Genomic DNA, 18,582 nt, shown 5'->3' on the forward strand with positions numbered 1-18,582 from the left:
ACAATATAAATTTGTGATTAGCAAGAACAAAAAACTCTCTAAACATGTACAGTGTCATTTCATTCTCCAACAATGTGGGGAGGGGTGCATAATTGAACTTGCAAGGGAAGACTGTTGTATAACACACATTCACTGCAAAGCAACACCTGTAAGGCTTACCCCCCACATTTCACAGAAGTGCGGGAGCCAATAGCAGTTTGGTTGAGACATACAAATCAGCTGAGCTAAATCAGGTTGTATAAGATGGTCCTACAAGAAACTTGGTGCTATGCCTTATCTATATCCTACTAAAACTTTCATGTCTGTCTGTCTGTAACCTTCAATTGGGCGAAATGGTGCATCACAGGGCAACAGTTTTTGAACCAATGTACCTTTCTAAATGTTTGAGGTGATTAAAATGGAAAAAAAGGCATATCTTTGAATATTAGTACCTCTTAATTAGTAACATATCTTAATTTTTTACTGATATGAAAGCTTATACATTTGAATAATTTGAAGTTTTATTAACTTGTGGAAGACGTAACAATTTCCCTTTGATGACTAGTAACTTTAAAATATATTTTAAGGTGTCCTGGGCTAAGGCTATCAAAATAAGTAAAAAAAATTTTTTTCCTAATTAAAATTCAGTTATTGTCTTTTTCTATTTATGGATTTCTTGAATGCCTCAGATGAATGTATGTTTTGAATTATTTCAAATAGCATATTTCTTTTACAACAAAATAACGTGAGAAGACAATATTGTATCAGTACAAAAACAAGTAATATTTCACTTGTAGTTTAACCTTTGCTGTCCAAATATAATTATGTTACAAATGCATTAGAAAGGTGTCAAGAATTATTGTCAATCTAACAGTGAAATTAGGCAGAATGCAGCCATTGTAGTTTGCAAACCATGATTTATGGCTTAGTTTCCAACAAAAGTGGCTTACTGACCAAACCATTGTTTAAGAAAAATGGCTCTTAGAGAAAACAAAAGCTCCTCTTCTGCTGATGTAAGTAGTTGGGTAGATTCAGAACAGAAGAAGCAGTTCTACAGATAGACCCCCAAGCTGTTAAGGGCTTAAAGGTTGATACGAACACCTTGAATTGTGTCTGGAAGGCATCTGGTAGTCAGTGCTGATTTTTCAGTACAAGGCATTATATGTTCCCTGTACCTTGCACTGGTCTGCAGCCTAGTGACCAATTTCTTTTTACTACTTGCAGTTTCTAGACACTTTTTAAAGGATAGCCTATTTACAGCCCAAGGTGGGTTGTAACCAACATCTGGATAGCTTCATCCATCTTGCTCAGGAGTGATTAGTTGCAGTACAGTTGTTGCAGTAAACATGCTCTTCATCATATCATCATGCAAATCCTGTGACAATTTTTAATCAAGAAGCACTCCCAAACCATGAGCATTTTACTTCTGAATAAGTATGATCATGTACAGAGAAGCTTCACTTCAATTTCAGAGCCCAGTTTGTTTTCCTTAATAACAACACCTCTATCTTGTCTAGCTTTACTTTCAGCTTGTTCCCCCTCAACTGTCCATTACTGAGATTAAGCAACATCCAAGGGTACTGATTGCTTCCTTGGAATTACAACGAGTGTTGAAGATGGTGGTCATCAAAATAATGATCCCCTCTACTCCATAATACTGATTTCATATAGATGTCAAATGGCATGAGGACAAGATAGAATTTTAAGAGAGACCATGGGCCAAAGATCTAGGTGTTGAGCAATAATGCCCAACACAACTTTCTGGACAGATCCAACAGGAAGGACAGGTACCACTACAAAAGGTGGCCCTGAGGTGTTGCCCAGCCAGTTGATCCAGAAGGATATCATGGTTGATGTTACTGAAAGTCATTGAGAGGTCCAGGAGAGCTAGTGGGGATCCCAACTACCTTCTGGCAACAATAATTAACCAAGTAGACCAAAACAGTCTGAGTACCTTATCTTGCATGAAATCTTGAATGAATGGATCCAGAAAATCAGTTTTATCCAGATGCATCTGGAGTTGTTAGGCTATAATTTTTTTTATTCATCTTGCCAAAGAATTAAATATACCTATATACTCATATATATTCATCTTGCCAAAGAAGTAAATATACCTATATTGGATATACCTATAGTTAGTGAGTTAGGGTCTAGGGAGGGTTTTTTTCAGCAAAGTTTCATAACAGCCTCCATAAAGCATACAAGGACCCATCCACATTTAAGAAGGCATTGACACTCATTTAATTATAGAGCCCGTCTCAGTTTGGGGACCAGAAGGGGCAATGGTTGAGCAGACAAGTGGTACCCATCATCCTGCCATACACTTTGGCCACATTCTCAAGATCTATATGCTGCAAATGATCCATATGAACCTTACAAGTTGTAACCCAGGTTATCTGCCCCAAACCTTGAGTCTAAGTCAAGGTGAATCTGGTCAACCGTGTTTGTAAAGAATGATGAAAATTACATTGATCATCTATCAGTTCTGGCTATCTTCCATCTACAACTTGATGGAAGAGGTGCTGGACTATACTGTGTAGATGCAGTGGAAGCTGAGAAAAAAGCACTCTTCAGCATGCTCACTGGCATAGAGTTTCATATGGACTTGAAGGAGGACCTGAGTCCATGTATGGCCTGATTAGTCATGAGAATTCCTACATCTGTACTCCAATCGTCTACCTATCTGCTTCATTCTTCTTAGCTTAGTGGTAAACCAAGGTGTTGAATGAGTTCTGGTGGAAGGAAGAGGGCACTTAGGAATGATAGTGTGAACTGTGCAAGCATCTCCATGTTGCACAGATCAGCCAGGTATTTTGCAGTATCAATGAGAGAGAAGGTGGGAAATTCCTCACACTAAGAAATCCTTCCAGATCCATTAAAAATGTTAATTGTTTTTCCACCCTTGGAGTGGTTTTTGGCATCTGTTATACCAAAGCTCACCAGAAGATGATATGGTGGTAACAGTGGAGTGAGAGAAAGCTCCTCCACTTTCAGATCACCAAGACCAAGTGAACAAAATATCTAGACAAGCATGTATCCTGCTCCATGCTTGAGACCAGATACTAATTGGGACAAGTCTGTTATCATAATGGCAGATGCGAAGTTGGAGGTACTGTAGTCTTGTGCCATGCTGGAAATCACCTTGGCTAGCTTAGTGAGAGAGACTGTTGTGCTGCAGAGCGGATGGTACATTAACAGGATCCTGTGGTGCTATGTGGCCACCTAAATGCAGCAGCAGATATTCAAAATTAGCAGCCTGTTAGTTAGAGCTTCTGGTCATACATAAATTTAATTTGGCTGTGGACCACAAATGTTTATGTCACAATTCATTAGTTTTCAAGGAGCCACTGCCTGGCTTTTATTGCAATAACGTTACATGTATACCCCTCTGGAATTAATTACAATATTATGTTTTCCTGTACCCTATTACATTAACATTCTGCCATTAAACTTAAACCTGAGTTTACAAAATAACAATACTATGCCTTTCATTCTTGTTATTGTCTATTTGCACAAGTATCTTAGCAATTATACTTTAATGTGCTTTGTTATCAGTTGTATTAACTAATTAGTATTCTTATTGAAATGCACTCTGAAATATATTTGTAAGATAGGTATCACTCTGTATTTTCAAGACAGCTGTAAAACAGTCAATTAAGCTCTAGGACTCTCATATGCTGCCAAATTGCAGTTCTTAGAGAAAATAAAATAATTGGCTCAGAGCCCAGAATTTGCTACTTGTATTAAATGAAGAAATGGGAAATAATTCTTTCTACTTTTGCATGCAGCAGATCCTGAAAACAGACAGCTTTTTTTACAGCTTTTTTTAAAAAACAAAGCTCTATATTGTGCTCAAAACTTAGCACCCAATATCAAGTTATATGATACATAATTCAAGTGAAATAGCTTCTATATTTCTTTTGCACAGAGCATGAAATTAAATATGAAACTTATCTGAAACTGCTGATACTAAGTGTGTGAAGTTTCCCATAACTTTTTCCTACATTAATATTTTAAATTTTATGGGGACGCGGTGGCGCTGCGGGTTAAACCGCTGAGCTGCCGATCGGAAGGTCGGCGGTTCGAAACCGCGCGGCGGGGTGAGCTCCCGTTGTTAATCCCAGCTCCTGCTCACCTAGCAGTTCGAAAACATGCAAATGTGAGTAGATCAATAGGTACCCCTTCGGCGGGAAGGTAACGGCGTTCCGAGTCGTCATGCTGGCCACATGACCCGGAAGTGTCTATGACAATGCCGGCTCCAAGGCTTAGAAACGGAGATGAGCACCGCCCCCTAGAGTCGGATTCGACTGGACTTTACGTCAAGGGAAACCTTTACCTTTACCTAATATTTTAAAGTATTTTTACATTAAAAAAGTGCAATTTATTATTTACTTATTACAACAGCAGACCAAGGTGATCTCTTGTGGTTTTACAGTGGAGAACTCTTCCTGGCAAAGTTGCTGCTGATTCAGTTCTTCATTTTATATCATTTGTCCAGACGACACAGTATTATAGAGGAGTCATAGTAACAAGGCATTACTAAGGGACTGCTTATCCCATTATGAACAAGACCAGTTATTATGATCTGCAATAGATACCATTTTAAAGATGCCCCCACTGTAGACTCTCATCTTTCTGGCATGGGAGATGGCCTTCTCCTGCTTGGCTCCCTAGCAATGAAACACTCTCTTTCTTGTGAGTTATGTTTGGCCCCTTGTCTCAGAGCATTAAGAATGTACATCTTTTTTTCCCATGCTTTCATTGTTTATTGACTTAATATTAATTTTAGTTTAATATTTTTAACTTTTTATATTCTGATTTTGTTTCTAAAATGTTAGCTGTCCTGAATACAGAGCAGATTTGGAAGACAGGGTATAAATGAAATGAAAAAAGAAAATGAAATTGAATTGAATTGAATTGAATTGAATGCAATTTGACATCATTTGCTTATTTCCAGAAATAACAAAGCCACTATCTGAATCAGTTGCTTGTTAGTGTTTACAAATAAGAACTGGATCCGGTTTGGGGAGAAAAATTATATATAGTATGGGCAAATGATACATAGCATGGTCAATTTTCACTCTTTTTACAATAAAAATGAAGTATGAATTACTGCTATATTTTAAACAGTAATGTTTAGAGTATTTGTCATTATAACATAATGATTAAGAAAGCTAAGAATTATATTGATTGATTATGTGCCATCAAGTTGTTTTCAACTCCTAGTTACCACATAGATAGATTTTCTCCATGATGATCTATTCCTCAGCTGATCTTCCAGGTCTTCCAAAGATGTATTCATCGCCATTGTAACTGAGTCCATCCACCTTGCTACTGGTCGTTCTCTTCTTTCCTTCCACCTGTCCCAGCATTGGAGCCTTTTCCAGAGAGCTAGATCTTTTCATAATGTGTAAGAATTGTGGTTTCTCTTTTTTCCTTTCAATTGTATCCAGTTTTTTTGGCAAGGTTTTTCAGAAGTGGTTTGCCATTGCTTCTTTCTTAGGGCTGAGAGAGAGTAACTGGCCCAAGGTCATCCAGCTGGCTTTGTGCCTTAGGTGGGACTAGAACTCACGGTCTCCCAGTTTCTAGCCTGGTGACTTAACCACTACACCAAACTGGCTCATTATGTTTTGTTGTTTTTTCATTCAGTGCACTTCTGATTCTTCGTGACTTCGTGCCATATTTAAAATTTCGTATCTGCCATTCATTCACTAGGTTGCTTTTGAAGTGCATTTACTAAATTTTAGATTCAGGTTTTCCATCTGCAAAACAAAAATATTTATATATTGTTCTTCCTCACAGCATTTCTATACATCAGCCTTTTAAAATATTTTTTAAAAATAATTTTATTTTCTCAAAAGTACAGAAAAGATAGAAGTTGAAAAAAAACTTGTGAATAAAATACAAACAAAACTATAAATAAAAATCTAAATAGAACACGCTCTATTGTAAAGACAAAAAGAAATTAAAAAACCCAATGAAATTGTTCTCAGTTATCATGACTCAGCCTTCTTCAACCTGGTGCTCTGCAGATATGGCTGAGTTGCTGGCCCAGCTTATTTGAAGAGTGCCAGTTAGGATCTGCTGATGTTTTACCCCCCAGAATGAGTTTATATTATCATCAATGCCTGTCCTGAAAGATGTTTTAAATGATTTTTAAAAATACAATAGAGGTTAAGATCCTCAACTCAGCTGGGAGTGTATCCCAGAGAAGTAGAGCAGCCATACAAAAGGCTCAATCTAAGCCATTGCAAGATAAGCTCATAGCAAAGCTGGATAAACTCTTCAGATGATCTTGACTAGCAATTAGAGACAGAGGAATCATTTAGAAGATGATATTCCCACAGGAAATCTGGATTCTAGCTATATAGAGCTTTAGGGATGTTCATGAGCATTTTGTATTTCATCTGGAAATTGGTAGTCAATGCACTGCTTTGGGCACAGGTGTAACATGGTCCCCAAGTTCTTCTAGAGACTAGCCTGGCTTAAAAGCAGTTTGAAGATAACTGGCTACCATCACAGCTCAGAAAACAAGGAGCAACTGCCTTGTCCTGAGACACTTGCAGGTCCTGCAACAACATAAAACCTCTCACCTGTATTCCAAGATAAAGGGAAGTGTAACAGAGCTGCTGTATCTCAAAAAACACAGAACAAAACACAACAGTTCTGCAGCAGTTTCAAAGTCATCACAGGTGAACTCAAAATAAATTGGCTCAGCTGCCAAAGAGAGACAACACTATAGGATTATAGAGGTGCAAAACTGATCCTAGAGTGCCACAATGTTATAAATAAGGGGTCCTCAGTTTCATATCCCTACTTCTTCATGATGTTGTTTCTGCCATATCTGGTTTTCAACCTCCTTAACAGTCATCTTGCTAGAGTGTTCTATCATTACTACTAACTCCTTAAAAACTTTTGTTTTGTCTATTATACTTCCTGATTCCTGTTTATACCTCCTTGTTGTGTATGGAGGACCATTTCTGGCTACATAATTTATTTTAAATTTAGTTTAAAATGGAATGGCTCTCCTTCAAAACAAACGTTTTTTAAGAACTTCACAATCCATTTAAAACCACAGTTTAAAATTAAACTAGAAGAAGTACTCGAAAACAGTTTGGTATTAGTACACTGTGCAGGTAACCATGCTTTTGGCAGCATTTTATCTGCAGTTTCACACTTTTTGGTTGTTACACAGAGACCAAACACCAGTACATGTTGGTTTTGCATATCTGCAGTTTGGTCCCAGTTTTTTGGTATTTTATGCATGCCCAGAAAGGCAGAAAAGCATTTTTTTAAAAGTTCACATGACATGTAGTTTCAGTAAATCAGGAAACTACTGATTTACTGATAAACTAAAGTAGTTTCATTATCCCTGGTCATGGGTGGACTACCCCTGTATTGCTATCCATGATGAAAGTCCCATATTGAATTCCTGGCAACTTGTGAAAAATAGGAACCTATTGTATGCATTTATACTTCTTTATTGGTTTATTGTGTCACAGAGGTGCAGAGTTCATCCTGTTACTCAGAATAAGTTGTAAATGCTCTCATACTATTAATAACTGGCATTCATTGCATTACATGATCACACTGGCTGAGGATTATGGGGGCTGTTATCTGCTATAGCAGTGCATCCTGTGATAGATATTGTTATAGCAGGAGAGATTTTATGGATGTTGGAACAAGATTTCCGGCAATTTTATAGGGCTATTTAGGAAGGGTAATTTTGGAGATGCCCTTGACTTCTCTACTTTTGTGCTCTATAATCAGTGACAACATTTTAGAAATTTTGGTAGTACATTATCTCCCAACAGTGAAACTTCCACTGATTCAGTAATACAGATAGGTTTTGCTGGAACTATTATAGATAACATATCCCCATTCCCCACAACTGGGGCAGTTATGCAGCTGTAAGTTTCTCCATTTCTCTGACATGTGGATTTAAGATTAATTAATTAATTAGCAGCATTTATGTACTGTCCCCACTGATACAGACTTTGGGTGATGTTTAAAAACTAAACGAAGAGGCAGGAATGAGGAATTGATATTAATAAGCTTGCTCCTACAGAGTTAATCTGATGGAACATGAAGGTGACCTTGGAAGATGGGGAGAGATGCTGCCTAGGGAACAATCTGATAAAAGAGAAAAGGAGTCTGCAACAGGTTAACAGTGGAGAAAGAAACTTAGGAAGGACCTGCCGTAACTACTCAGGCAGTAAATAGGGCATTTGTGCTTTTAGACTTGCTAGATTCTGTTAATGTAGCCTTACAATAAAGTAGAATTAGCTCATCTCATCATGTTTCCTGTCTAGTTTACCTGGGAGAGCTGACAGTTAATTATCCCCTGCTAGTCCTTAGTATAGTAATTAAGCTCCCAATTTGTTATTTGGGCTCATGGTTTGGTAGCATCCAAGTGAAAGTCACTTCCTTTGATCTTCAGAAATGATTGCCTATGAATCTCACATAGGAACACTTTTGTTTGGGCAGAAAGATTTAAGTGGATGAGCTGAATTTGATTTGAATTCTTGTTAGAGTAAAGAGATTAACTTCCTGTTGTCTTTGGAGAGTGGCTGATAAGAGATATCTGTATATGTTTGAAAATGTTTCTATTTTTAAAATGTTAGAAAAATAGTTTTGGAAAATTTTTCATTTTGTGTATTTTTTTCCCTCTAGGATGAATAAAAGATACTTACAGAAAGCAACTAAAGGAAAACTGCTAATAATAATATTCGTTGTAACACTGTGGGGGAAAATAGCATCTGGGGCGAACCACCACAAAGGTAAGAAGCTGCATTCTATGATGTCAACATGGTAGGACAAAGTGATCTAAAGCAGCGTTTCTCAACCTCAGCAACTTAGGATGTGTGGACTTCAACTCCCAGAATTCCCCAGCCAGCATGCTGATCTAAAGGAAGGAAGGAGGATGGATTGATGGATAGACAGATGGATAATTGGGCACTCTTTTCAATTTTTTTCCCTTAGTTATTTGCTTGTGGCTTGGCCAGGATAGAAATCACACTTGAAAATGTTTTTTGTACAAGTTCGTTACTTCAGTTTTCTGTAAATTATCCATGAAGACATCTTTATATTCAAGTTCCATGTATTTCTCTTTATATCTGTTTTTGTCCTTTTCATTTGAGATTGATAAACTTTACAAATTAAATCGACTTATGTAAAAAAGTTTTTATTCGTAAAAAAAAACCCTTTTTCATAGAGCACCTGGAAAAGTTATGAATGGGTCCTAAAAAAAAATCTTCGGTAACACATTCTGCTCTGAAGTGTTCCAATGATTCTGCAGGAGCACTGTGTGGGAAATAAATCTGCTCTCCTGGTAACCTATGAGAGAATTCTGTTTAAACAGAAGAGTCCCCTTTTTGGGAGAGATGGGCGGTGATAGAAATTTGAAATATAAATAAATAAATGTCCATAGAACATGGACTTTTGGCTTCTTCCTAATCTATTCATTTCATTATTAGGTTCTCTGTTCAGGGAACAGTATCATTTGATTTATAAATGAGTAGAATGAAGCTCTAAGCACAAATACCTAAGGATGCTAATAATAGTTTTAACAGTATACTTCTGAAATTTTATGTATCACAGTATGTCCCTATGTTTGCAGATTTGAGCTGTCTTTCTGATTACATATTTCACAGTGGTTTTCTTATTTATTGCAAATAAATGGGAGGGAGGATTTGGTAGGAGTAAAGACATTACCGGATAAGACACAGAAAATTCATGATCAGATCCTTGTTTTTTTCCCCCCTTCTCTCACTTAAAATAATTCCTACAATGTAGGGAAGAAGGAAATTTTCTTTTGACTTTATTTCTAGGAAATAGTTTATTAGAGTCAATTGTTTGCCCATTCTATTATCAGTTATTTGAGATGCTGTTTGACCTATTGCAAAATACCTATATATCTTTATTTATTTTAGATTATTTATATGGCTGCCCAACTTGCAATAGTGATGCTGGGCAGTTTACATATGGCTAAAAGCATAAAAACAAAGAAACCAAAAACAAAATTTACAAACACCCAAAACATATCACTTCTGGATGGGTTCACCCAATGATTTGGCCAATGTCTGGGGGCAAAACCAGGTTTTCAGCGCCTTATGGAATGCCAACAGGGTGGGACCATCTGAATCTCAGGGGGTAAGTTGTTTGACCAACTGGAAAAAAATGATTCCAATTCTACTTTTAAGAAAGAGAGAAAATGCTAGAAGTATAGTAGAATATGTTTTGTATTTGCTCTAGTAAGGCTCTATAACAAAATTAATACAACTTTTAAATTTAAAGTTTATAATACAATGTTTTATAATGTTACTAGTAATGCACCAAATAAGTATCTATTCACAGATTTTAGACTTTAAGAAAAATGCCTTTTTGAAGTATGAAAAATACTTTTTATATAAGTGAATTTCTTTCTAATATACAGTATACTTGTAGCTTCAGTATAGCCTTCCCATACTTGGTGCCTTTCAGATGTGTTAGGATTACAACTGTGGGCACATAGACATGTCACTGTAGACACAACAGAGTCATTACCTTAGAAATTTATGAGGTAGTGCTTTTCTTACTATATGGGTCTGTTTACTAGAAAAACATTTACTTATTTCAACATCTCAGAATAGTAGCTGTTGGCTACTATTATAGGGACAGTAAAAAGTTAAGAACCAAAATGTTTATGGTCTTTAACAGAAAGACTTATAAATTTGGTAGTGACAAAAGATTAGACTGGCCTTTTGCCAGCTTCTTCCAAAGTAAAAGTATACTGGGAAGGAGAAATGGATTTCACTGTGTATGTTTCCTATAACATTTGTTTGCACACTTTTGTACTTTGGATCTGATTTGTTGGCCACTATTGCATTTAAAATTATAAAGGAAATTGTTTGAGAAACTAGGTTTGTGACTGTGGATATATCCATATATACTGTTTAAACTGTTTCTGTCCTTTGCTTATAGCTTATAGCTTAAGTTTAAACTGGTTTAAGAAAAAAACGTGCTTGGACTGATACATTTTGGCAACAGCTTACAAATTATTCTGTCTGGATTGCAGGCTACTATGTCCCCCCCATTAAACAGCTCTCCTGCTGTGGTGACCTCAACAAAAGCATTTTTTAAAATTACTGTTTTCTTTCCTTTGTCTAATTTTACCTAGTTAGCTGAGGATTTTTTTTAAGTTGCACGAATCCACTATTTCATTGCTTTTCATTGTTTCCTCAAATGTAAGGAGAAAAAAAATGAAATGGTGGGACTCTGCACTTTTTTTAATTCCAAAAAGATGTCAGCTAGCTAGATGAAGGAAATACCAAAATCTCTGCTGGATTTTGAACCAGCAACCTCTTAAATTCTAAGCAAAGCTTTTAGCCACTGTGCTATTTTAGTGCTGAGAATAAAGAGGATGTTTTAGAAGTTCTTAGTTCTTGTGTCAGTTGAGGGCTATTCTTTCCTTCATAAAGTAGCTAATTAACTATTGGGAATTAGCTGTAAGGAAGAAAAGTGCTCCAGACAAGAGCATTCAAGGCAGCCTAAGAGGAAAAGGCTTCTTTCAAACCACAGTGAGAAAATGTTCCCAGAGACTGAGTTTGCAATGGGGGAGAGGTGAGTAAAGATACATCATCCATTTCTGACCTCAGAATACAGTTCTGTTGTGTTCTGATAAATAGTCAATGCAGATAACATCTAAGTATCAGTAACTCATCTGTGCTGGTATGTTGTCTCCCTGTCCCAACACAGAGCAGCATGGCTAAAAGCCAGCAAGGCTGATGAAAATCCATGACGACCACAGGCCATCATAGGCATGCAAAGAACTTATTTTATCTTATGTATTGTTTTATTGTATTGTAATTTATATGTTTTTAATTTTGATTTTATTGTAGACTGCCCAGAGTCCCCTTTTTGGGAGAGATGGACAGTGATAGAAATTTGAAAAATAAAATAAATAAATAACTGCATTAACGTGATAGATATATTAACATAAATAAATTACTTGTTCAATCCCATATTTTCACTTGACATTAGTCCTATCTAGACATCACAAAGAGGATGAAGGTATCTCATCAGAAAGGACCTCACATGTGTAGTCAGAAAGTTACACACATGTTCAAATCTTGCATTATTAAGGAATCAACTTGCTTGGAAGTTAATATGTAGAACTTCTTAATTCAGCTTCTTTATTGTATGTATGGACACTTGTTCTGAGAATACATCACAGTCATGATTTTGTGGGTATGGGTCTATCCCCATTGCCTGTATGGTGAGTTCAGTAGTTTCGTTTTATAAAGCTGAACAGAGCTATAGGCTAGTACTCCGTGTTGTGTAGAATTGTAAGTTTAAGTATGTCAACATGTTTATCTATTTCATAGCAATAGCCAAGAGCAATTTCAGTCATGTAGGGCCGTTTCTCACATTTATTTTTTGTCATGCGGTAAAGAAAAGAACCAGAGTATAATCCTGTTGTGATAGAACAATAGACCAATTTCAGCATATAAAAATACAGTTTGACCCATATCCCATTTTCTGAACAAACACTCTTGGATCTTACCATTTAGTAGATAATACTTGTCAAATCTACAACTGTGCTGATGAGTTTCTACAATTGCTGAGAAGTATGGAGGAAATACATTTCTTCTTACAGCTTTAACTATATAGTTAATTTATATTTAGAATATATTTCCAGGTCTTACTTGCAAATAAAATAAGAGAAGGAGTTGTTTTTCTGGTTTGTGGCCATTATTGAGTTGGTAATGAGATTGTATAGGACTGCTGAGCTGCATTGCAGGATATACCTAGCATTAAAATATTTTTTGTCTACAACTTGATTTAAAGAAAATGCTTTCTTCTTACTTTATAACCTTTTCTAATTTTCTTTTAAAAAGTTTTTTTTTAAAGATTCACACTTCACTAGTGTTGGTTTATTATTTAATTAAGGTATGGTTCTGCCTGAACCAACTCAATAAGGTAGTCTGTATATAATTACATGCACTTGGGTGCAGAAACAAGACTCAGGCTTGTCTTCTTTTCCCTACATACAGTTGAAAAAAATGCCTTGATATCTTATGTCTTAAATACTGGGTACTTTTTTTCCCCCTGAGGCCAAGGAAAACATCTCCCCCATTTTTAAAAATGTAAGGAGAGGCATTCAAAAATTGATCAGAATATGTGGAAGAATGATCTTACCACTTTTCTTCCCTATGGTATTCAGAGTTTTGGTGCTGCCTGGAAGGAGGGTTAAAACAGCCCCACACTCTCTTTACTTGGAAAGTTTGTCCCAAAAAACTAAAGTTACCAGATGTCCGGCAAAAGGAGGACATGTCCTCTGTCTGGCAGGTATAGCCTTAAGTAGGGCTGCAACGGGGTGGGGGGGAAGCAGGGCATGTCCCCTGGCACCGCTCTGGGGGGCACCCAAATGAGCGCTGGGGGCGCCAAAATGGGTGCAGAATCCATGTTTGCCCTGGGTGACACAGACCCTAGTTGCGGGCCTGGCCTTAAAATCAAATATTTTCTGGCTTTTTGAGTATCTAACTGAGCAGCTTTTCTAGGTGCTTCCCAATAAGTACTAACTTCAAGTTAACATGCTCTGCCTAAAATTGACAAGATCTTAATCAGTTACACAGTGAAGGCTTTTGCCTCATATGGGGCTGGTGGCTAGCAGCCGCAAGCGCGCTAGGCAAACAGCCGGCACTAGCATTCTCCTCTCCTTGTGTGTTCCCCATTGTGTGCCTGTGATTATTCACTTGTAATCCCTTCCTCTCCAAGGAATGTAAATACAAATATGAAATAGTTAATGTGTCCTCCTCCCCCACCCTCTGGCCATTTGTCCACCTTTCCAATAGCCTGTGTCCTCCTTTCCCTGTTCAAATATTTAGGAACCCTCCATAAAACGAACCAGAAATCAAGCATGTGTGTGGGTTGGCCAAACAAGAGGCAAGCCAGGAAGACAGAGGAATAGGGAATAAACCTCCAAAATGAAGGCAAGCAGCTTAGTAGTTGTCCCCAGATGGATGATGGAAGAAAAGGCAAGCCTTGGGGCTGCAAGACTCACTGAGAGACAAAGCCAAGCGATGGGGGGAAAGAGTTTGGCCAGCAGCTGCAAAGACGCAACCAAAGCAAGCCCACTGGGTGCAGCAGCCCAGGCACAGAGCTTCAGAAACTGGCTCCAGGAAGAGAGGACTGCGAGTGCTGGGGGAGAGGGAAGCCCCATTCACAAGTCTATGGAGAAGAGGTGAAAAGGGTTTTCTAATGCAAATGGACAGAGTTTGGCTGCAAGAGCTGAAGACCTGGGAGGAAAAAAGGAAAGAACTAGGAAATAGGTAAGACAGGAAAACACAGGGCTACAGATGAGCAGCGCTTTTTGAATGCTGTTTCCTGTTCCAAACTGAGTTCTTCAACAGCTCATGAAGCTTGACCCTCCAAATTTCTGAGATGTTTAGATCAGGGTTCCTCAACCTTGGCAACCCTAAGCTGTGCGGACTTCAACTCCCAGAATTCCCCAGGCTGGGGAATTCTGGAAGTTGAAGTCCGCACAGCTTAGAGTTGCCAAGGTTGAGGAACCCTGGTTTAGGTAATTATGAACACAGCTGCACACCCAAAATATAGTGTTCATACATGCTCACATACTCTATTCCTGTGTGGCATGATGTTTGTACCATTCTAGAAGAATTCTTGTGCTGGTTAAATCTGACTGCTTTTTGAGACAAAGTAAGTTTAAATGTTATAAAGTCTTCCATTTCCTGAGGACACAGAATGTGCTTATTTTTTAATTTTTCCAAGAAAGATGATTTTTTGTGTCTGTACATGTAAATAGGCATGCATAGTGAAGCTCATTTTACTGGACCACAGTAAACTTCACCACAAGGTATCTACTGTGATTTACCTGATTTGCAGAATGATGTCATCATACAAATGACAGAAACACAAGTGACATCACACCAGTGATATCCCCACGATGCCCTACTCTCCAGTTGAACAACAGACATATATTTCTGAATAACAGAAAGTCTGTCCCCCATTAGTCTGTTAAAATGAATATTTGTGTGTGCGTGTGTGTGAACTTGCACACACATGGATATTGTCATGTTCATCATTTCAATGTGTCTGTACATCATGACGGTTCGCATGCCAGAGCGCTGACGCGCTTTTCTAGCTGGGAGGGAGCTGCTGATAAACCTTGCACCGAGTGCTATCTCTCTTTGTGCTAAGCAGGAATGTGTTTGGGTTATCTTTTTGTGTCAAGGTCTTTTTACTCGTTGATCAGCAGAACTCATTAGGAGCACCTGGGAATGTGAATTTGAGATGAGGAGGTGATCTCTATGATATACTGAGCTTAAGCTCTTTAGGAAACAAGGTGATATTAGTGCAGCTGCTGCAGGAGTTGTGTTACAGGACCCTGCCAATGCCAATGTTTTCACAGCTCCACTCTGGTTCATTTTCAAACAGTTCAAAGCTCGCTCCAGAAAAACCTTCAGCACTTCAGCGGAAGTGCTTCCCCATTCAAAATAGACTGAATTCCTATTCCAGAGCTTGGCTGCTTCCTTTACCTCTGTCTTATTTGAATTAAATCTTTCATGCTGCCAGATCCTGATTCAGAACATCAGCTACTTTGTGATAGTAGGTGAAAAAGAGAAATAGAGCAGTATGTACTTTGCCAATTAGGAGGTTACTACGCAAAAGTGTAATTCTAATTTTGGTGTAATATTAGCCTCCTGTGATTGCAATTCCATGAATCTCTCCTGTTTGCTTCCTGCCTGCTGCTGGTGGGCTGCTGTACATACGGGAAGAGTTGTAAGGAAGAGAAGAAGAACTATCAAAACAGCCTTTGTCAACCTCAGGTGCATTTTACATTGGAAAAAGAAGCCCTGGAAGATGGAAAAACTGGTTTTCTAGGGTGCCATAGTGACAAGTCACATCAAATCTCTTGATGGTCTCTCCCAGCACTTTCTTGTGGATGTTGGATAATATAAATGTCCAGATTGAAACCTGAATACATTGTATTATATTTAGTTTTTTCTTAGAGAGAAAGAAATCTCCCTATATTTTTATCAGAATATTTCTTGTTCTTGTCTGATTTCAAAAGAAAAGTTAGTGTCATTTTTCCATGTCATTTAATCAGCTGATGATGTAGGAAGAGCAGTAGCTTGGAAACTACAATTACATAGGGGAAAAAACATCAGTGAACAAGCTAGCAGATAATCTTCTGCCAGAAATGGAATCAAGGCTGGCTCAGTCTACTTTATTGTTTTACAGTCTCATTGTTTAACCTTTTGCTTGTGTCAGGTTCTCAGTTTAATCCTGAGATAAATTCTTTTCAAGTCCATATCTTCGTAGTTGGAGGGAGGAATCTTACCTGAATTTAAAAAAAAATCAATTTGTAAGTTGCTTTAATTATAGCTGTTGTTTCCAAGATTTGAAATGAAATGTAATAGAACTTTGAGTCAGGAATTCAATTTTCAATCAGCTTGCTTGCTGTGATTTATATCCTCTCCAGCAGTCCTGCCGGTGGGGTAGGAGGATTGCAAAGGGAAATGAAGTTTGAAGAGCCTGGATAGAAGAAGCATTTACTTCTGTTGCTTGACTCTCCAGTCAAAGCTTTAAAAGTCTGAATTAAAGGAAGTTTAAAGCTTTGAACATCAGTACAGGATTTGTAGGAATGAAGCCTGTCTTTCCATTGCACTGACAATACCAGGAATAATTAAAATTTTAAACTCAGACAATTTTAAAATAACTTTTGCTTTTTCAGTTCTTACAGTGTGTTTTTCCATTAGTATCCTAAAAAATACCTTGTTTGCATATTAAATCACTCTTGGCTGCATAATACTCCTGGAGTATTAATATTTCTTCTTTGAGGGTGAAAGGAAGAAAAATTAGTAGATGAGACCTCAGTTAAAGATTCAGGGAGTGAAGAGTCTAAACAAAATCACTGGACAATTTTTTTTTCTGAATTTATATTTTAAAATCCTTGACTAAATTCAAGTACATGAAGTTGATTTATAGGTTATAGCTTTTTGATACATTTTGATTTATTTGTATCTTATGTATAAGTTTTGGAGAACTTGCTAATTTTTCGTCAGTGATTTTCCCATATTTAGTGATGGTCCTTTATAATGTGCATATATTTTTTGTGGCTTGATAGGTAGTCTGACTTGAATAATTTATTGTTTTATTGTAAACCGCCCAGAGTCCCTTTTGGGAGATGGGTGGTGATAAATTTGATTAATAAATAAATAAATAAATAATTGGCTCCTTACATCTTTCTAATTCTTGTTTTTTGTTTTTTACTTGAAGCACATTCTTATTCAGCTAGAATTCCATTCCATTCTCTGAACTTGACTGGATTCAAGAAATATATTTACAAGTGCATTTGGCCATAATGTGGTTTGCTTTATTTGGGGGTAACATTTTAGCTACCTAGCCATAGAATTTTATAAAATATGCTTTATGGCTGTCTAGATGATATAGCAAGAAGGTGTTGGTTACCACCTATAAAGCCCTTCATGGCATAGTGGAATGACCTATCTCCCATGGTTTCTGCCCATACAGTAAGTTTGTGAAGAATTGGTGAAATTTGGGTCTCCTCAATCAAATAATGCCATCTACCTGTTACAGCACCTGCCCTGCAGAATGATACTCTCCACAGATCTATGTTGCCCCCACCCTGATGATGTTTCTGAAGACCTTAAAAACCTGGCTGTTCTTCCCAGGCCTTGAAGTAGGGTGTTCGTGGAGCCCTGTAGGTGATGTTTTTGTTAGAGGGAATAGGTTTGTCTGGATACACTGGATTTTCTTGCTGGGTTTTTGTTTTGTTTTGTTTTCTTTCTTCTTATTTGATAAACGCCGTTGGTGGCTTCTAAACCTCATTCATTCATAAATGGAGAAAACCTCCACAGGACACTTCCAGTAAACTGTAGAATAGACGAGTTCTCGTCTAGATTTAAGCCACTGAGATCTAGTGTCAACAGCAAATTCAGAATCTTGAGCAACAAAGCATAATCATATTCCTGCAAAAGCAGGGCTTCCAGAAAGTCAAAGGGGACTGGAGCAAATATATTATGTTGGGCTATCTTACTATTTTCCTTTATTATTTAACTGTCTTCAGATAGGGCTTCTCCTATTAGAAGCTCCTGGCCTCCATCTGAACACAGCTGGCTCTGATAAGAACTGATTACAGAAGTTTTGCTTCCAGGCTAGCTGGCAGTCCTTTACTTCTTTATCCTTTAGCTTTAAATGCAACAGCATTGAAACTGTCATGGACATGAAAGCAGTATTGGGGATTGAGAAAGTTAGATTTCTGGAGATCTCTGACCTCTGTGTTTATTTGGGCTCACAATAGTGGCCATTTTATAAGAATACCCATACTATGCTTTCCTAATTCCAAGTGTGCCTATGGACCCGGATTCCAGTGCAATGTATAAATATGATGTGACTTATTCCATAATCCATGGTTAAAGAAACAGTGACTCAGTGAAATGTGGAAATCCAGCCAGCGTATCTTGGAAGAGACTGCAGGGTTTCAAATTAGCATTTATATTACTAGTCTTCTGCCTTTGGTCAAAGAACCTACATGACAGAATGCTCAGGGTAAAGCATTGTAACCTAACAGTACAT

General features: G+C 37.5%; 1 protein-coding gene across 1 annotated transcript in view; it reads left to right on the top strand.

Annotated features, from left to right (window-relative positions):
- TAFA2 (TAFA chemokine like family member 2) overlaps window positions 1–18,582 on the top strand; it is a 148,945-nt gene that overhangs the window by 78,600 nt on the left and 51,763 nt on the right. Inside the window, exon 2 of the mRNA XM_063308655.1 lies at window positions 8,653–8,759. Within this exon, the coding sequence (XP_063164725.1) occupies window positions 8,654–8,759 (106 nt within the window). The 5' untranslated portion in view covers window position 8,653. The remainder of the gene's footprint in view (window positions 1–8,652; window positions 8,760–18,582) is intronic.

This window comes from Candoia aspera, chromosome 7, assembly GCF_035149785.1.
Source record: "Candoia aspera isolate rCanAsp1 chromosome 7, rCanAsp1.hap2, whole genome shotgun sequence".
NCBI classification, from domain to species: Eukaryota; Metazoa; Chordata; class Lepidosauria; order Squamata; family Boidae; genus Candoia; species Candoia aspera.